Below are 16,428 nucleotides of genomic sequence, written 5' to 3'. Positions count from 1 at the left end.
CAAAACCAAAAACAAAACAAAGCCCAAACAAACTTTCCAAACCAACTTCCCTGCAGAAAGGAAGGCAGAAACTACTCCAGGACAGAAAAAAGCATTTTGGGCTTTCCAAATAAATTTCAAAACACTTTTGAGTTAAAAAATAGGGTTAATAACGTAACCTTATTTAAAAGCCACATGAAAGAAGGTTTTAAAATATTCCCATTGTTTTAAAATGTAATATTAGCTCAACAATGGTTTTAAAGTGAGCACTTTAGTTTAAATTTTGGGTTCTTCAGTAAATTTTAGGTAGGATTCTCTCTTACCCTTCAGTGATGATTTCCTAGAATAAAGAAAATCTCTCTCTCTTTGTTAGTCCAGGTATAGGGACTACTTTTATTTATAACAATGGGCTTAAAAGGTTCAAATGTAGCAAGTTTTGGGAAACAACATTATCAACATTATCAGAATAATTTTCTTTGCATATTTCCCTAATTAACAAATAATGTTCTTTTTGTTTGGTAAAATTCAGATAAACTTTGAAATGCTGCCCCCCCCCTCGCCCCAACCCCACGCCAAAAAAAAAAGACTAAGTGTTCTGGCTAGCATACTTTTGTGGGTTATCTCTGCCTTTTTTTTTTTTTAACATCTTTATTGGAGTATAATTGCTTTACAGTGGTGTGTTAGTTTCTGCTTTATACCAAAGTGAATCAGTTATACATATACACATGTTCCCATATCTCTTCCCTCCTGTGTCTCCCTTCCTCCCACCCCTCTAGGCGGTCACAAAGCACCGAGCTGATCTCCCTGTGCTATGCAGCTGCTTCCCACTAGCTATCTATTTTACATTTGGTAGTGTATATATGTCCATGCCACTCTCTCACCTCGTCACAGCCTACCCCTACCCCTCCCCATATCCTCAAGTCCATGCTCTAGTAGGTCTGTGTCTTTATTCCTGTCTTACCCCTAGGTTCTTCATGATCTTTTTTTTTTTTCTTAGATTTCATATATATGTGTTAGCATACGGTATTTGTTTTTCTCTTTCTGACTTACTTCACTCTGTATGACAGACTCTAGGTCCATCCACCTCACCACAAACAACTCAATTTCTTTTCTTTTTATGGCTGAGTAATATTCCATTGTGTATATGTGCCACATCTTCTTTATCCATTCATCTGTTGATGGACACTTAGGTTGCTTCCATGTCCTGGCTATTGTAAATAGAGCTGCAGTGAACATTGTGGTACATGACTCTTTTTGAATTATGGTTTTCTCAGGGTATATGCCCAGTAGTGGGATTGCTGGGTCGTATGGTAGTTCTGTTTTTAGTTTTTTAAGGAGCTGTCATACTGTTCTCCATAGTGGCTGTATCAATTTACATTCCCACCAGCAGTGCAAGAGGGTTCCCTTTTCTCCACACCCTCTCCAGCATTTATTATTTGAAGAATTTTTAATGATGGCCGTTCTGGCTGGTGTGAGGTGATACCACATTGTAGTTTTGATTTGCATTTCTCTAATAATTAGTGATGCTGGGCATCTTTTCACATGCCTGTTGGCCACCTGTATGTCTTCTCTGGAGAATGTCTACTTAGGTCTTCTGCCCATCTTTGCATTTTATTATCATATCACTGAACCATTTTACAACTCTGTAAGTTGTAGAAAATGAATAATAATTCAAATAACTCTTGTCCATAGAAATGCAAATCAGTTGTGTCTGACAATGCAATTGATCATTACCCTTCATATTGACCTATTTTGCACCTCTTTGTATATTTCTTCATTTACCAGTGTATGTGTGGTTCTTCGAATTTTCCTTTGAAGCAGTTATAAGGTCTTACTGGTACCTCATTAATTACAGAGTTAAGTAAAATGGTTGACACATGTTTATTTTATATCTGTGTGACAGTCATGGCTTTACTCTTTAAAAATGTATCCTTGGGACTTCCCTGGTGGTGCAGTGGTTAAGAATCCGCCTGCCAATGCAGGGGACATGGGTTCAAGTTCTGGTCTGGGAAGATCCCACATGCCGCGGAGCGGCTGGGCCCGTGAACCATGGCCGCTGAGCCTGCGCGTCCGGAGCCTGTGCTCCGCAACGGGAGAGGCCACAACAGTGAGAGGCCCGTGTACCGCCAAAAAAAAAAAAAAAAGTGAAAATAGCATTAAACTAAAAATTGTGATGCTCAGGAAGCTTATGAAGATTATATTTAGATAAGATCATACTATTACCAATTTATGTGATGTTTTTTCTATCATTACTTCCTTACATAAAACTATTTCTTATTTGCTTTTTGTTTCCAATGGTTTTTAAAAATTACTTCTGACTACTGGGCTTTTAAAAATGATGTCTGTCCAACAGGTATATTTATTTGGATAAATCCTACAAATGAATAGTTAGGTTACATGCATAATTTGGTTTCAGATTTGCATGTGTACAATGCAATAAAGTAAGGTACTCTGATTTTAAGACATTTATTTCAGTGTATCTGAGGAATTGCCTCATAATATCAAATTATCTCCTTTTCTCCTCTATAACAGCTACAATTTCTTCAAGATAAGACTGACAAATATCATTAGAGTCTTGCTGCAGTTCTTTTTTATAGGCAGACTTTGACTTTCCTAAAGTACTATATAAGAAACTATCTTAGTATACAGCTAAGGCATCTGAAATTTCTTTCAAGCCCGATTACTGCCTGCGTTACTGTGTTGAGTCACTGGGACAGTTGCTATCATACATAGCCGTGTGACCAATCCATCTCTGCTCTTCGTTTGATCTCAGTTAAGTCTTGTTTTCATAAGTTCACTTTGCACTTGTCTTTTTATATTTAAACTTTTCCAAGGTCACAACACAAATCAGTGGCAAAACAGGGAACAGAACTCCCAAGAGAGTTCTAAAATATTAGAGGCTTCCATCTTAGAACAGTGATGTCATCAGGAAGATTTTTTTTTTTCCTTCCCACAAACACCTAAAATAACTTCTTATGATAAAATCTCTGGAGGGAAAAAGGGATCATATCAATTTCAATTTTTTAGTATCTATTTAATTTGAATAATCTTAGAAAGAAATAGCAAAAGTAGAATTAACAATATATAACTTCTCCTATGCTGTTAAAACTATCAGACAAGAACCTAAGAAACTAAGTGAAGGGAAAAACTAGAACTCGTTTTGTAAGCAACTTATCTGTCAAGCAGCATTTGATGCAAGAAAGAAGGAAGGTCTTGTGGGGTTTTGTTCAATGTCTTTGAGGATTTAGATGGGTTTTTATAATTAGTTGGGGACCAGGTAAATTCTATTAGAAATGCTGTGGGGGATTATTAAGTACTTTTCACCACATTGACATTCGCTTGCTCAATGTATTCACATAGCTTTTGGTTATTTTAAAGGAAAATTCCTTGTCACCCACTATTTTGCATTCTTATACAAAGTTTTTTCTTTCTTTTTTTAAAAATTCATTCTAGTTCACATTTCCCACTGTTTTCCTTTTTTCTTGACAGTTCTGTTTAACTGTCACTCAGTATTCTATACAGTGCAGAGGGTGTTACAAAAGTTGACTTAAGATAAATGAGCCCCTGATTATAGTACAAGAAGCCAGTTGCTAGGGCATGTTTTCTTCCATAGTCTTTTGTTGTTGAATTAATTCATTCAGGTGCTTCTTTTCATATTGGAAAATTGCTTGTTTCCAGGTGAATCTTGTAAAATATTGTCTTCATTATTGAGTATGCTCATATGAAAGGTTAAGGTGGAAGTACTGATATTAAAAACTTATGCTTGTTTGGTAACTCTATCAGAAAGCAGTCATTACCACATCTGTGATCATTTGAATATGTCCAGAAACAACAACCACAGATACTGAAAGAATTGGTTTTCTTCAATACCCATCCATCCAAAGGTACTGCTTTTTAAAACAGTTGGCTTAATGACTGGGACTTGAAAAGAAATACATTCATTTTGTAAAGTTCCCTTATAACCAGCCATGGGTTGGTTGGTTTGTTTTTTAGCTTTTGATTTTTTCTTATTGAGATTATATTCACATAGCATAAAATTCATCATTTTAACAATTGTAAAGCATGCAATTCAGTGGTTTTTAGAATATCCAAAAAATTGTGCAATCATTGCCATCACCTAATTCCAGAGAATTTCCATCACCCCAAAAAGAAAACTTGTGCCCATTAAGCAGTCATTCCCCATTCCTCCCTGAGCTCCAACTCCTGGCAACCACTAACCTACTTTGTCTTTATGGATTTGCTTTTTCTGGACATTTCATAGAAAAGGAATAATACAATATGTGGCCTTTTGTGTCTGGCTTCTCTCACTTAGCATACTGTTTTCAAGGTTCATTTACGTTGTAGCATGTATCAGTACTGCATTCCTTTTTATGGTTGGATAATACTCCATTGTATGGATATACCACAGTTTGTTTATTCATTCATCAGTTGATGGACACTGGGTTGTTTCCACTTTTTGGCTCCTATGAATAATGCTGCTATGAACATTCATGTAAAAGGTTTTGTGTAGACATATGTTTTCAATTCACTTGGGCAGATACTGAGGAGTAGAATCGCTGGATCATATAATAACTCTATGTTAAACTTTTTGAGGACCTGCCATACAGCAGCAGCACCATTTTACATTCCTGCCAGCAATGTATGAGGGTTCCAATTTCTCTACATCCTCATTAACACTTGTTATTATCTGTCTTTTTGGTTATAGTCGTTCTAGTGGATGTGAAGCAGTATCTCATTGTGGTTTTGATTTGCATTTCCCTAATGCCTACGAATGTCAAGCATCTTTTCATGGGCTTATTGGACATTTGCATGTCTTCTTTGGAAAAATACCTATTTAAACCTTTGCCCATTTTTTTTTTCCTTTGCCCATTTTTAAATTGGGTTCTTTTCTTAGCATTATGTAGATAAATGTGACATAAAGAGAATAAATTTTGGAATTAGATACATGGGGTTTCCAATCCCTGCTCTCAATCATCTTGGGTAAATTCCTTAATAACAAGACATAGTTTCCTACCTATAAAATAAGGATAATAGTACTGGCTCCATGTATTTGAGAATTAAAAGAGAAAATATATGTAGATGTGTGACACAATCAAGAACAGTCATTATTATTGATATTTTTAACATTATTATCTGAAATGAATCTCTTATTTTTTCAATGCCATTGATTAATTCATTCATATATTGACTGGGGATTTTTTGAACCCACTATATGCTAGACATGGTGACTATCCCAGTATCTGCCATTAAAAAATCAGATAGTTTAGCAGATAGGGAAAGCTGGATATGTAAGCAAATAACAGAGTGAAGTAAATATTTTAATCGTGATAAGTACAGCGGACTCTTAGAGGTCTGAGGAATGATTGAGGCTTTGTGTCAAGGCCACTAATAACCTACTTGCTTGATAAAATAGACTGTCATTCTTTGCTTTGCATGTTAGTGAAGTTAGGTGCCTAAGTGTAATTCTCTTTTTATTACATATGAGAATTGAATTAAATTACAAATGAGAATTAGAAGATAAATATACTACAATTATGATCTTTAGCCTCTATTCAGCACATGGAAATACTACAATTCCATGTTTCCTTTAATTTTAATGCCTACTAGGGGCTTATCTGGGAAACAATGAAACCATTGCCCTTCAGGAATTCTGAGAGCTGACTGAGCCAGCTAAGTTACATGCCTGGTACTGGTGCCCTTAGAGATGCAAAAATTGAAGGACAAAGACACTTGATCAGTGTTTACTTTTACAAATTTCATAATTGTTTGTATATATAACATATTTAATAGTAGGAAAAAGTAATCATTTTTCCATTTCCATATACAATATACTGTAGTTTTTGAAACCATAATTTTCTCTGCTTTTTCTATCTAAAGAGCTCGAGAGTTAAAAAAGTATCAGAATTCCATATGATTAAAAAAATCTTATTAAGAATTAACAAATACCATACTACTTCTGTATCCCCACACATGTACTATTTTATTCCATTAAATATTTACATTGCTAAGATGACTCTAGCTCCAATTATAGCATTAAGGTTTTGAATGCCAAGATTAAGAGACCTTGTCTTCCTCACTATTTGAAATGGCTGTGAGGTTCCTCCATCTTGTGGAATAATTATTATATATATCTATATACTTGTCTGTATGTGTGTGCGTGTGTGTATTTTAACCTTTAACTAAAATTCGCCTCATAAGAGGGAACAGGACTTAAATTACAACTTATCTTCTACTGAATGTAATTGTTTTAAGACAAATTGAAGTACATTTCCAGCTCTTACAAAATTGGCAAGACACAAATGAAATACCACAGAGATATGAGACCTGGGGTTGTGAACCAGAAGTCAGATAATCTGTAACCTCAGCTTTTCTCTTTCCATGTAGCTTCACCCTCCACTCACTCCATTATCTTAGCAATTAAACAGGGAGACTAGACTTTCCAGATCCAGAGATCTGACTCTAGGCTCCCAGCTATCCACAGGATGGACACCCAAATGCTACTGGACTGAAAAGGAAATATTCATAAGAAAATTGGCAAAGTGAGATATGCCTTGAATATCTGAGGAGTATTTTACAGTAGGAAAAATGTCAAATTTAAGTTGTTGTTTCCCAATCTATAGAACTAGCAGCTTAAACCTGTTAAAGAAACTCATTTTTGTATCCTTACAGTGCCCAAATTTTGACCTAAAAATACATGTGATTCACTTTCTGTAAAGCATGTTCATGAAAAGTTGAATGTACAAATATTATACTATTTGGAGAATCAACCTACTTTCCTATTGGCTTATATTTTACTTTCAGCGATGTCAGCTCTCACACTAACATTTTAGCTTTCTGGTATTTTTATCCTTCAACCTCTCTGTGAAGTAGTCAAAAGCCTATAAACAAATACTTAAATGTTCTGGGGGAACCCTTGAAAGGAACCCCACAGGGAATTCCTTTCCTGAGTGCAAAAATTATTTTGTAACGCCTCTAGGTTTAAAGTCTTCTGGTTTCCTAATCATCAAATAAAAAGAGTAATCTCAGGCAACTTTTGCCATTAGAAGAGAGTGTGTCTTACTGTTTAGAGGGAAAATAAGGCTAGATTCATTTGCAATCTTATAGTCAAAACACTAACAATTTGCAGCCATGAACATGTTTTACTGACTTGCCCTGCTACTAGGAAACACAAGGTAGTAAATGAAGTATAAAAAACTCTCTGTACACCTTCTACGTAGTTATTCACTGCCAAGGGATGACTGGCAAAGTTATACTATACTAATGTAGGAATATTGAAAGAAGAACTCTGAGACCTTGAAATGAATTGAGAATAGTCTCACACTAACTGCATCAAGCTGACAGTTTCTCTTTTGTTAATATTAGGAATACAACATTGCACGCCCCTTGGTGATAGGATTACCCATTCCTCCTGGTCTAATGTGACAAGTGAACTGCTTGGGATTGCTGCTGCCTTTCATTAGCAGTGAAAATGATTTATGGCTAAAGATGGAAGTAAAGAATGGTAGATCCAGAAATCCCTCTTCCTAATAAAACCAAAGATACTGATCAAAGATGATTCATACCCCCCAAAAGATAGTCACTTCTGAATTATTTTCTTTGTAGATTTTCCAAACTTATTGCTTTTACTCTTTCTTTTTTCCCTTTGAGCCATTTCAGTAATGAATAGAAGAGAAGAGAGAATCAATGATAATTTCTGGTTCAACAGAAATTAGATGACTTGGATAGATTACCTATTCCTATAAAAATAGTCTTTTTAATGAGAGTTTTTTTCTTGGTACCATATTGGTGGTGGAGGTAGGGTATGGTAGTAAGAACTCTGAATGTGAGAAATTGCTCTCTATCACTGTGACTACAAGCAGGTAAATTAATCTATCTGTACCTCAGTTCCCCTTATCTGCAGAATAGAAACAAAAATGCTTATCTTCTAGGATTGTAGTAAGGATCAAGTGAAATAATGCATGGGAAAGGGCTTTATAAAATATAAAACAAGGAAACTTTGGTTGTGGGACTAGTGTTTGCTCTCTTGTGTCCTCACTTCCCTCTTTGCTCAGTTTATTTTTTATTTATTTTTTGGCTGGGCCACACAGACCCATGCCCTCGGCAGTGAAAGCTAACCACTGGACCACCAGGGAATTCCCTTTGCTCAGTTTAGATTCCATGATCCATGATGATAATCAATCGCTTGAGCCCACCCCTACCACACTTGCCCTCCTGTGCTTTCTCCCCTCTTTTTTACTCTGTTCTTGGCATAATATCAAGTATAGATTAAGTACAGATTAAGTTTTTAACAACACAACAACAAAAAGAGAATGGGTGGTGAATTTAACCTGAGCTCTACTTTTTATTAACTTTTGGGAAATCAGTTAGCATTCCCAAGCCTCAGGCCTCAGTTCCTCACCTATGAAAGAAAGTGATGATGATACTTCATGCAGTTGTTGTGAAGATTAAATTCAATAACATTTGTAACATGACAGCACAAGACCTGGCACACTATAAGCATTTAAAAAGTTGTAACTATTATCAGCAGTATTTATAATCCATGATAATTATTTTTTTCTCTGCTGAGAAGACCTGACACTAATTTATAGATGTTCATTTCCAAATATACATGCATGTTTGCTCTATGAAAATATTTTAAAATTCTGATTTAATATTCTCATTTAATAACTTTACTGATTGTTTTTAAACCCTCTGCTCTTTTCCTTAATACCTTGAAGAGCCAAGAGCTTTCTAATTATTATTGTCCATTTGGCTTATTCACAGTACAATAAAGAATTTTTAAAAAGAAAACTATGGTCTTAAATCTGTCCTGAATTTATAAAACATGACATATAAGATGTGCAAATATAAAACATGAATAAATGTATTCAGATTCAGATGAGAAAAATTTTTGTAATGAAACTTTATGAATGATTCTGAAACTTGCCTTACACAGCTAGGTAGGCTAAGTAATATTTTCCTCAAAACCCACATTATGGTTCCATAGGTTTTAATGTTTTCTTTTAGATTCAGAACACATTAGTCAAAATGTTGACACTCTTTTATAATGAGTTTCTGGTTACAAAAGAAAAATCCACTTTAACCTTAGTGTAACTCAAGGCATTTAAACAATTCTCCACGGCATTCTATGGCCTCTTGTTATCCAATGAATGATATTTTAGTAAAACAATGAAACGTTCCATGTTCCTTCTTATTACCATCCATCATCCAACAGCTGTAAAATCACCAGCTGCTGGGAAAAAGAGAACTACATCAGTTCTCCCCAGCTGCAAGGAGAAAAAGCTTGAGATCTCCTCTTCACATAGTTTCTGGGATCCCAGCAGGCTGGAATCAAAGTACAGTTTTCCTTGACACAAAAACTCTAGCCTTGTAAACATGTCAAAAAGCACATACACTATGATTTATTCCTGTCGCTACTGGGGAGAAAGTGTCTGTGAGAAATGTGGTAGAAAAGGCTGAGATAATATAAGATAACAACAGCAATGTAGATAGAGGCTACCATACGCCAGGCACTGGCTATCATACTTTTAAGCCTCACAATAACTATATAAGGTAGACATTGTTCTCATTTTCTTAGGGAACTGAGGTTCAGTGAGACATTAATTTAGTAAATGCTGTGGGGAGTCAAATCCAGATCTATTTGACTCCAATGCTAGGGTCTTAAACACTGTGCTGTTCTGCCTTCCAGTGACATGAACAGATAAGGAAAAACTGAACTGGTGAAGGCTAAATGGAATGGATTGGGAAGAAGGGGAAACATGGAAAAGGTGGTACTACTTTAAAAGACACAGGAGGAGTGTTTAAAGGTAAATGAGGTTGCGAACTGGTACCCCACTTCATGCCTTTTCCTACCCGCCTCTTCCAAAGAAGGAAAATGGCCCTAAAATCTTATGTAGCTTAAGAAACAGACTAAGTATCATTTCCATTAACTTCCCTAGTTCTCTGTCATTAGCCATCAAAAATTCTAGCCCGTAAAACCAGATTTCATTAACTAATTACTCATCCTCACAACATTGGCTGCAGGGGATTTGGCATAGTCTATAAAGCAGCAGCTCTCAAACTTTAGCAAGCACTGGAATCACCTGAGGGCTTGTTAAACACAGATTCCTGAGCCCCATTTTTAGAATTTCTGATTCAGTAGGACTGGATATATATTTGCAATTATAACAAGTTCTGAGGTAATCCTGATGCTGCTGGTGCAGAGACCACACGTTGAGAATGACTGATATAAAGAAAAACTGTGCTAAAGAAAGTCAGATTTATACACACATACCTATGACAAGCTGACTAGTAAAAGAATGCTCTCTTAAGAGGCTACCTTCTGTTCTGCAGGCGCAATTTATGAATCTGGTTATTTACAGCTGCATATGTATAATGAATGGTGTTCACAGATACACAAATATGCGAGGACAATTGACCTTATGACCATGCTCTTAATAAAGCAAAAGACTATGCGTTTAATGTGCAGTTTGCTCAGCTAAGCAATCATAGGGATAAGAATATCACATTCAAACCAGGCAACTATGTCCAAATTTAATACCAGCTCTTTATAATCGAGAAGAAATATATACATGAAAATAAAATGCACCTAAGCTTAGGGATGGGAAAAATCTGAAACCAGAACCATTCACATTTCCAGTCATAAGCCTCTGCTGGTCCAATTGCTTATGGCTTTTTTTTTTTTTTTTTTTTTTTTAAAGAGAGTTCTTCTGGAACCAGATCCCTGCAAGCCATCATGGCCTTGGCCACTTACCTGTTTCTAACCCCTTACCTGGCCCTAGCTCCACGTGTGACTTGGTCTTGCCTGGTTTTGGTACATGCTATAGTTACAGCACGGGGGGCTACCAGCATTGTTGCAGAAGTTGAAATCAGTACATAAGCTGGGGAGTAGGATGTCACAAGATGAGTATTATTTTAAGAAGATATGGCTTCCAATTTCAAAGGAGCCTGAGATGAGTAAGGAAATGAGGTTTCCATCCCATAGGGTCTTCTAGGATGGAGACTTCTCATTCTAATATCCTTTTGAAATGGAAAAAACCACTTACTATACAATCCCCTTTTCATGGTTATCCAGATCCTCTTTTTAGGTTGATAATTATCTATTTGGGTGGCGGGGGGCAGGGTCTACAGTAACTTTAGTGTGGCAGAGAAACCAAGCTGCAATAAGTCTACATGATTAGAGCAGATGAAGGTTACCTTTCCAAAGGGAAAAGCCTAAGCCTGGCTGGCAGCACACAAAGATTAACACCAAAGCCCAGGGAATTCTCTTGTCTGGTACAACACTGCACTGGCCTACTCATGATATGAAATGAGTGACTGTACAACCACGTTGAATGAAAGTATGAGGTCCGACTGGCCAGAGGCAACATCCCGACAGGAGATAATCACTGAAGAGGTTGCTGAAATAAAGTGCAGTTACCTACTCTCCACTACTCCTTGCTGAGAGAGGTGAGGGTATGGGATGAGCAGTAAATGATGTTCTTCATTCTTCAAGTAAGTAAATCCTGATAGGATGGGGTTGATGGTCAATCAAGTAGTAGAACAGGATGAAAATCTAGGCTAGTTCTAGATCTTTCTAAGGAAAAGAACAGCAGTGATAAGGGAAAAGAGAGGAACATTAAAAATGCCTGCAAGTATTAAAAAGGAGAGCCTTCTTTCTTTTCACTTATGTAAGACAGGAGACGGCATCTTTTCTTTTTCTTGTGGCAGTGGCAGCAGACTTGCTGGTTTTCACAGAACACGATTTCTGTAATATGGTCTGTTGACAAGGCTCCTCAACCACTGGAGAACAAACAGGCTGACCGTTAATGTCAGAGCTAGGTCTTCTCACGAAGCCTTGGACAGGGGCTATTTCACATGCTGGATCCACAGAGGAACCCCCGACACTGCAGGGCGCTTCAGTTCAAGCTTCTGAAATATTACAATGGAGTGATTGGCAGGTTTTGGGGGGCTCTTACTTCCTTACACATGTAAATTCTTACAGAAAAGCTGGAAATACAAGTATGGGGAAAATTTTGTTTAGAGCCACAAAGTTCCAGAGACCAGCCACGGATGTTTCTGCCCCATTTCACTACATGTTCTTTTCTGAGAAACACATTGCTGAGTGTTAAGCACTGTGGCTGAAAAAAATGATTCACCCTCCCTCATCCTCCGTGTGAATCTCACAACTGCAGAGGCTGAAGACAGGAAGGTTGTCTCTGTTCCCTCTCATCAGGGAACTCACTTGGTGACCTGGTGGATGTCATGAGCAAGGTAGCCCAGTTGTCTGTGTCCCCTGCCACAGAGATGTGGCTGACCTTTGTCATGTAGATGGAGAATTCCTTGGTCAGCCACTCCACCTGTTCAGGCATTAGCCCTGTGAAATAAAACATGCCACTTTGGTTAGCGATGTTGCTGCCCATTGTGGGAGAAGCCCTCTTTCTTGAGGCTGGAGACAAGCTGAATCCGAATCTAATGACACAGTTGGCCATGCCTTTCACTTCTTGCAACCGTTGTTTTTGCAAATCCAGGCTGGTCACAATGGTTAAGGCAGTCAGGGCTCCATTGAGAATACATGGGATGGATCGAGATCTTCAAATGTGACTCCACCCTTTTGGCTTCATCAGCATCTTTGTAGGACCACAGTGAAGGCTCCCACATGCTCACCATGTAAGCCCGTGTTCTTGGCATAGGATCGGCAGAGACAAACACTAATGCCCTCTTGAATGAAGTGGTGCACAGCCCAGACATCCATGTTACCATCACCACTGTCCAAGCCTTGGTAGGCTGGCAGATGATTGTAGAGAACAGTTGTATTTTAAGACTTTTGCCATCAGCAGACCAGGTCAGAGAGGTGTACTGGGTGGCTCTGCTTTGCTGCTGGTACTGATAACTTCTTGCTTCAGTTCATTTACAGTGACCTTGCCCTCCAAGTCCCAGAGCTGGGTGTTGGGGCCCGTGGTGGCACAGAGCCAGCAGTGGTTGAGGCTAAAGCACAGGGAATTGATGATGTCCCCACCATCTGGCATATAAAGGTGCTTGCTTTTATTGAGGTGCCACAGCATGACCTGGCCACCCTTGCCTTCAGAAGCACAGAGGGATCCATCTGGAGAGACAGTCACAGTGTTCAGGTGGCCCGGGGGGCTGATACGGTTGGATTTCAGTTTGCAGTATTCCAGGTTCCATACGTTGGCCAGCTTGTCCCGGGCACAGGAGATGATGATGGGATTGCTGCTATCGGGTGAGAAGCAAATGCAAGATACCCACTCCCAGTGGCTCTCACCCTGGACAGTCTATTTGCATATACCCAGAGTGAATAATAAAAACTTCCAGAATTTTCTCTTCAGCCTAAGAAAGTGTTGCTAACTCTTTGAAAGTTTACATTCAGAGGATTTACTTTAAAAAAAAAAAAAAAGAAACCACTGCTTTTTTTTTTTTTTTTTTTTTTTTGGGCCATGTGGCATGCAGGATCTTATTTCCCCAACCAGGGATCGAAACCATGCCCCCTGCAGTGGACGCGTGGAGTCTTAACCACTGGACTACCAGGGAAGTCTCAAAACTATTGCTTTTAAACCATACTCATGAATGCTTTATAAGGCTCTTGAGAACTCTGGTAATTTAGTTTGGTTGACCAGAGCCATTCAGGTTGTCTCATAGGTCATGAGACAAATCAGATATGGCCTATTCTGGGCCATGTTTTGGGGGCCTCTAAGCTTGTATCTGTCCTTTTGCTCAGGACTCTACCCTGAAATAATCCTATAAGGCTTGGATTACAAAGATAGTTGAGGAAACAAAAGGCCAGTGTCATGGTCCGTTTGGGCTGCTAGAACAAAGTTCCATAGACTGGGTGGATGATAAATAACAGAAATGTATTTCTCACAGTTTTGGAGGCTAGAAGTCTGAGATCAGGGTGTCAGCATGGTCAGGTACTGGTAAAAGCATTCTTCCAGGTTGTAGACTGCAGACTTCTCACTGTGTCCTCACATGGCAGAAACAGAGTTAGCTAGCTGTCTGGCCTCTTCTTTTAAGAGCACTGATCCCATTCATGAGGGCTCCCCTCTCATGACCTAATTACTTCCCAAAGGCTCCACCTCCATATACCATCGCATTGGGATTAGGGTCTCAACATACAAATTTGGGGGCGGGGACAAAAACATTCAGAACATTGCAGCCAGCCGGCTCTCCTTCGCTAATGCACTTAAATATAATGGCAGAAATTTATTAGCATCTTACCTCATGCAAATTTTCCTGTTTCAGTCTAGTTGGTTGACATGTATCTAGAATATCTAGGTTATTTTCTATTTGAATAATACCTGAACCCAATTAACTTAGGTATAACAAATTATTCCATCCTTTATTTGAAACAATATTGGTTCAAAAGTCCATTAATGAGTAGAAACTAGTAGATGTTTGTTGAATGAGTATTGCACTCCCTTCAACTTGGAAGCCCCAGCTTCACTTCTAGAAGTAACAGCATTGTTTCTATTTTTGTAACTTCCTGGCTACTGTCCTAGTCATTTCAGTTACCCCAATGCTATTCTGCACCCCAGCAACTCAGCCCAGCTAACACAGACTGTCCTGCTGGCTAACTGGTTCATGGTCCCTCACGGCTGTACCTATATCAGGGCTGGGAGAAAGAAGACAAATGTGTAAGTCTACTCTTTAGGTAATGAAGTAAGGATATTCTGAGGCCTTTTAAGTTTTATTTATTTATTTTTGGTTTGGTTTGATTAGAAATATCAGAGCAAAACATAAAAAGAAAGAATTAGAGTGCTCTCCTACTTGCCTAATCCTCATTCACAGCTCTGGATGCATCCCAACAAGGTACTTGCTGTCTGAGCCACTCTGTATCTTTTCTGGAAGAAGATGAGGTGAAGACAATGACAGTAATTTTCATCATCTCCCTATTCCTATGTTGCTATCATTCAACCAAACACCTACTGAACACCTTCTTCTGGCTCAGGTAATACACTCGGTCCTGAGGATATGAAGATCACACAGTCCCTGTCCTCAGGAAGTTCGTGATCTCCTGGGAGATGCAAACAAGTAAAAGTTCAGAGGAAAGCGCAGTGAGAAGTGTGAGCCTAGAGGAGAGAGCATTTAAGTCTGCCTTAGGGTGAGAGGCTACTCTTTACAGAGGAAAATTACTCTTCATTCTACTGGCTGGCCAGCAAAAGATACTGGGCATTAAATTGAAGTTCTTATTTTTTACACTCTAAAATCTCCTTAACAATGGCATGCATTTACTGTCAAAGCTGGTTTCCATGTGATAATGCCACAAATATGATTATGCCAACCTCTTCTACTGCTCGCCTTACACTTTATATCTGGAAGTCATGGTACTAAAAACTGGCATGGATGTTTTCCAAGGAATCTGGTTATCATACTTGACTATTTATAATTCTAAAATCGAAGATTAAAAAACAAGTTAATAGGCACTTTATAGGATGGGCATGGAGTCAGAGAAGTGAATCAGCAGAGGAAGAAAGAAGAAGAACCATGTAAGCACAGACACACTCTAAGGGAACTTAGACTACCAAATGATTTTTTTTCGTAAGTGAGGACTTGTTTTACATACCACGTGGAATGCTCCAGGGGCCTTGACAGGTCTGAAGCCATCAACAGGTATACACTGATCAGCGTGGCCATTACAGAAGCAGCTGCCCTTGACAATGAAATCATAGATTGCATAGTGCGTAAAATGTTGAGGCTTTGCATTCAGGTTGTTTCTCTGACAGGGACAAGACTGTCGTTTTAGCAGCTGCACACGGAGGTTGGTGATCTTTAGCTGCTCCTGCACTTTGGCACTGTAAGGGTTCTCCACATCATACGGTGGTGACAAAGCTCTGAAAATAACCTGTAAAGAAAAAGAAAATGCTGTGCATATATAGGACTGTGTGCAAACCCTGAACTATTTGCCCCGTGTAGTACTGGTTTGATTTATACCTTTTATTATCTGCAAGTGATAAGATAACAAGAGGTTTTCAGACCTTGATCACCCCTGGGGAAGAGCTGCCCTGTTATTCTAAGGAACAGATGTGCTGCCTGTTGGGATGCAGAAGTAGTATAAATTGAGTAATCAGCAGAAATCTGACTCTTGGGTTGAAGGCAGCCATACAAAGATCTTGGGGGAAGAGCATTCTGGGCAGAAGGAACAGCCAGTTTGAAGGCCTTGAAGTGGAATCAAGCTTGGCTTATCCAAGGAAGAACAAGACCAGTGTGACTAGAGTTCAGGGGACAAGGGGGCAGTGGAGAGGAGGACAGAGGCCACGTATGACAGATCATGAATAGAGAGCCCTTTATAGGCCGTGGTGGAGTTATCCTAACTGTAGTGGGAAGCCACTGGAAGGTAATAGGCAGAGAAGTGATGTGATCTGATTTGCATTTTTAAAAAAGGTAACTCTCTCTTGCTTCTGCGAGGAGAATGGATTATAAAGGGTAAAGGATAGAAGCACGAAGACCAGTTAGGAA

The 16,428-nt window shown here is 38.6% G+C and overlaps 1 protein-coding gene and 1 pseudogene across 2 annotated transcripts in view; both read right to left on the bottom strand.

Moving 5' to 3' along the window:
* The window catches only part of NTN4 (netrin 4), a 105,385-nt gene that overhangs the window by 51,039 nt on the left and 37,918 nt on the right, over nt 1-16,428 (bottom strand). For both annotated transcript variants that reach the window (XM_060165280.1, XM_060165281.1), the window contains exon 3: nt 15,536-15,814. In XM_060165280.1, coding sequence (XP_060021263.1) covers nt 15,536-15,814 — 279 coding nt within the window. The remainder of the gene's footprint in view (nt 1-15,535; nt 15,815-16,428) is intronic.
* Nucleotides 12,430-15,295, bottom strand: LOC132529196 (small ribosomal subunit protein RACK1-like; annotated as a pseudogene).

Source organism: Lagenorhynchus albirostris, chromosome 11, assembly GCF_949774975.1.
Source record: "Lagenorhynchus albirostris chromosome 11, mLagAlb1.1, whole genome shotgun sequence".
Lineage (NCBI taxonomy): Eukaryota > Metazoa > Chordata > Mammalia > Artiodactyla > Delphinidae > Lagenorhynchus > Lagenorhynchus albirostris.
The sequence above is the reverse complement of the archived record's forward strand: the minus strand, read 5'-3'. Positions and strand labels throughout refer to the sequence as shown.